Source organism: Idiotropiscis lumnitzeri, chromosome 12, assembly GCF_059441095.1.
Source record: "Idiotropiscis lumnitzeri isolate Australia: NSW breed Sydney's pygmy pipehorse chromosome 12, RoL_Ilum_1.0, whole genome shotgun sequence".
Lineage (NCBI taxonomy): Eukaryota > Metazoa > Chordata > Actinopteri > Syngnathiformes > Syngnathidae > Idiotropiscis > Idiotropiscis lumnitzeri.
Window position 1 is genome coordinate 717540 of NC_142402.1, and position 2461 is coordinate 720000.

The 2461-nt window shown below is 45.1% G+C and overlaps 1 protein-coding gene across 2 annotated transcripts in view; it reads right to left on the reverse strand.

Annotated features, from left to right (window-relative positions):
- Positions 1-244: 244 nt before the first annotated feature.
- mrpl37 (mitochondrial ribosomal protein L37) overlaps positions 245-2461 on the reverse strand; it is a 65694-nt gene continuing 63477 nt past the window's right edge. For both annotated transcript variants that reach the window (XM_088310577.1, XM_088310579.1), the window contains 3 exons: positions 1956-2032; positions 974-1777; positions 245-830 (listed from right to left, as the gene is read on the reverse strand). In XM_088310577.1, coding sequence (XP_088166703.1) covers positions 1687-1777; positions 1956-2032 — 168 coding nt within the window. In that variant the 3' untranslated portion in view covers positions 245-830; positions 974-1686. The remainder of the gene's footprint in view (positions 831-973; positions 1778-1955; positions 2033-2461) is intronic.

The window sequence follows — 2461 nt, forward strand, 5'->3', positions numbered from 1 at the left end:
GGTGCCAGAGGAGGAGGAAGAAGAGAGAGACCAACAGCAGCAGCAACACCAACAGGAGGAACGACTGACACGGAGAAAGAGAAAACAAGCAGATGAACTGATAAGAGTTTTTAAATTGGATCTTGAAATGGAGAGACAGAGGTTAGCAGAGAGAACAGGGCAATGGAAAGGAGAGAGACATTTGAAAGGTTTTCTAGGTTTGTTGGAAAAAATGATCGCTCAAAATAAAAAATGATAATTGGTGTTAAAGACTGAAATTTATGTTTATTTAAAAGTAAACAAAAACCGGGGTACTTTCAAGACAGATGAACTAGTTCGTATCTCTCAACAATGAAAACCTCGTGGACAAAAAAAAATGAATTAAGTACATCGTAACTCACATTAAATTCACAGAAATAACTATCCACAGTAAATAAAAAGCATTTCCCAATTCATAACTGTTGCAAGATAATCCTGAGTGTGTCAGTGCTGTTTTTCAATTCTCGCCTGAACAGGGACTCATTTGGAGCATGGATAACCATTCTTCCAGGACCCATGACATGGATGGGACACGATCAAGATTCCTGATCCACTGCTTCTGACTTGAAGTGGGGCATCATACCTTTTGCAGTGTCTACTACATCAAGTTTCTAAATGCCTAAAGATATTCATGGTCCTCGGGTACCTCCTCCAAGGCAGACATCTGAGCAGACAGCTGGTCCCTCCACTGCGCTGCAGTGACTGTCAGCCACCTCTTCCCCATCAGCCTCCTCTTCCCCTTTATCCTTTGAGGCCATGAGGTCTCCCACCCCAAGGCAGATGTTATGGAGGACAGCACAGGCGGCGATGACCTAAAAGGCAATGCTGTATATTAGCTATATTTGATAGTGATTGCACTGAAAAGGACATGCTTTGATCCTGAATAATGAGCAACATAATGGAAATATAACCTCCATCACTTTTGGCTTTTTTTTCTTTTTTTTTTATAACTTACATGTGGTGCAAAGGTGTGGTGCACCTCTAGAGCGTGGAAAAAGATGGCACGGAATCTCCCCTTCATTGTTCCAAAGGCAGGCTCAATAATAGAGCACGCCTTGGAATGATGAATGTTGAAGCACCGTGCTCCCAAGCCCTGCACCAGCTGCTTGTAAGGAGTGATGAAGGGGGAGTGGTAGCTGGAGGCATGGGTACCCTCCATTTGCCAAGATGAAGTGCCCGGGAGGAGGATACAGCCCTCTTTGGTAAAGGGGGCTGTGCCGGAGGACCCTGGAGTTGTGGACTGGTCCAGGCCAGCCCACGTAGATGTCCAGAAAGCAAGCCTGATGGTCACACACAGCTTGCATAATTATGCTGCTGAAAAGCTTGCGGTTCTTATCATGACCATCAGGGCCACTTGGAGGTTTGTTACAGACATGACGACCATCTATTGCTCCAGCAGCCCTGCAAATCCCTGTGTCACTGCCTGAAGGTCTCCTGCAGTGATGGGGAAGTGGATGAATTTGTGGCGAAGAGCCATCACTTCCCCAGTGACTCGGTTGATGATGTAGTGCACGGTGGACCGCGGAATCCCAAAGGCTCGTGACACCACCCGATATGATGCCCCACTCGCCAGCCAGAAGAGAAAGACCAGGACCTCGATCTCGGCACCCCATCCATGTCGTCTGTCTTGGTCCAGGAGGTTCGGCAACACTTTGAATGAGTCCCTGCTCAGGTGAAAGTCTGGTTGGAGATCTTCTCCTTTGAAAGAACGGTCCAACGCTGACACACCCAGATTGATCCTGCAGTATGGATCTCTTGGCTGTGAAAGTTTTGAATAAAAACATGAAAGCATGAATTATTGTATTTGTTTCATTTGATTGCATTGAGGTCTTACTGGCTGTATTTTTAGTTCATCTGTAACAATCACGTTATATCCCTATAGATCTGTCAATGTTAGTACCATTGAGCATATGCTGATAGACGTAGCTGGAACTTACTTTATTCCTTTGATAAAGGACAACTCTCCGAAGGGAGCGTGGGATTCTCCTCTCCTCATGAACAAAATGTAAGTAAACTAAAAAGTGAAAAAAAATTAAGACAAGTTCAGGTTCCATTGTTCAAAATTAAATCTTAATACAAATATTTTATTGTTTGGCTGATGCCTTCATGCTTATTAATCCGCCATAAATACGTAACACCTGCGTAGAACTGCGGAGCAATGTAGGTGGGTGTTACCCAAGTGTTGCGCCAAGAGGCATTCGTTCAGGGGCCATCTCCATGGAAACGAAGACTGATTTCAAGGCTGGATTTGAAGGCTGCTTATGACAGCGTGAATCTGGATTCCACGCGCGGTCGTGTCGCGCCAAAAGTGACGTCACACAGCCGAAAAAGCAGCCTTAGGAGGGTACAGTCTGTTAATTTGGACACGGCTAATGACCTTATTTCTCGTAAATATTTCACATTTCCAACGTACTCCAACATTGCCAGGGTTGTGAGGGCCCTT